This window comes from Peromyscus leucopus, chromosome 4 (assembly GCF_004664715.2).
Source record: "Peromyscus leucopus breed LL Stock chromosome 4, UCI_PerLeu_2.1, whole genome shotgun sequence".
Classification (NCBI taxonomy): domain Eukaryota; kingdom Metazoa; phylum Chordata; class Mammalia; order Rodentia; family Cricetidae; genus Peromyscus; species Peromyscus leucopus.
The window spans coordinates 65,064,253-65,065,555 of NC_051066.1; the positions used below are offsets into that span (position 1 = coordinate 65,064,253).

The 1,303-nt window shown below is 38.4% G+C and overlaps 1 protein-coding gene across 1 annotated transcript; it reads left to right on the plus strand.

Annotated features, from left to right (window-relative positions):
* Positions 1–252: 252 nt before the first annotated feature.
* On the plus strand, positions 253–1,303 carry LOC114693892 (olfactory receptor 140-like). Its single transcript, XM_028870440.1, has one exon. The coding sequence runs from the start codon at positions 287–289 to the stop codon at positions 1,217–1,219; it is 933 nt and encodes a 310-aa protein (XP_028726273.1). The 5' UTR covers positions 253–286; the 3' UTR covers positions 1,220–1,303.

Consider the following 1,303-nt stretch of genomic DNA (forward strand, 5'->3'; position numbering starts at 1 on the left):
TGTGTGAATTTTTTTTTTTTTTTGGAAAAATTGTCTATTGACCACATGTAAGAAGATTGCAGGATCCTTGTAAAATGTTGAAATTGATTCTAATTTCTTTTTATAAAATAGATGAAATATCATGTTTCTTCTCTTTTGCATACCATGAAACATAATGGTCTTTATTTTATTAAAATGATATTCTCTTATGTATACATAGGAAGTAAGTTTCTCATCAATTTTGCTATTAAGATTCTTTTTTTTTCCAGGATAACTCAGTACTTCTAAGCTCCCCAGAATCATTCAAATGAAAGAAAGCAGAATGAATGTGACTGAATTCATCCTCATGGGGCTGACACAGAATCCCCAGTTGCAGAGAATTCTGCTTTTGATGTTAATCATCACCTACGTCGTCACTGTCACAGGAAACCTGCTCATTGTGTGTACCATAGTCTGTAGCCAGACTTTGAACTCCCCAATGTACTTCTTCCTGGCTTTTTTATCTCTCATAGATGCATGCTATTCCTCTTCTATCATCCCCAAAATGATGGCAGATTTGCTCTCAGAAACAAAAACCATCTCATTCAGTGGGTGCATGATACAACTTTTTGTTGAGCATTTCTTAGGAGCTTCAGAGATTGTCCTCCTTGTGGTCATGGCTTATGACCGCTATGTGGCCATTTGTAGACCTCTGCACTATGTGACCAGGATGAACCACCATACTTGCCGTCTCCTAGTGGGGATATGCTGGATAATGGGTTTTCTTCACTCTTTTGGGCAGATACTTGTTACTCTCTGGATTCCTTTCTGTGGTCCTAATGTCATGGACCATTTCTGTTGTGACATCTTCCCCCTGCTACAGCTGGCCTGTGCTGACACTTTCCTCCTTGGTCTCCTGGTTGCTGCCAATGGTGGTGTAATTCCCGTGATCACATTCACTATGCTTCTGGTGTCCTATGTGGTCATTCTGTGCTCCTTGAGGACACACAGCTCTGCAGGGAGGAAAAAAGCCCTCTCTACCTGTGGCTCCCACATCACAGTCGTTGTCTTATTCTTTGTGCCTTGCATTTATACATATATGAGACCAGTGACAACTTTTCATCTCGATAAAGCCATAGCAGTGTTTTATACTCTTGTCACTCCCATGTTAAATCCAATTATCTACACTGTAAGGAATGCAGAGGTTAAAAATGCAATTAGAATGTTACTGAGAAAGAATTCAATCTTAGATAATAAATGATATAATATGAATATTTTATTTTTTAATTCCCCACAACATTGCCTGTTATTCATGAAAAATAAATTTCTAGATCCTCAGTGGATC

Excerpts from the sequence above, each read along its gene's own strand:
- LOC114693892 (XM_028870440.1), top strand. The coding sequence starts at position 287 with ATGAAAGAAAGCAGAATGAATGTGACTGAATTCATCCTCATGGGGCTG.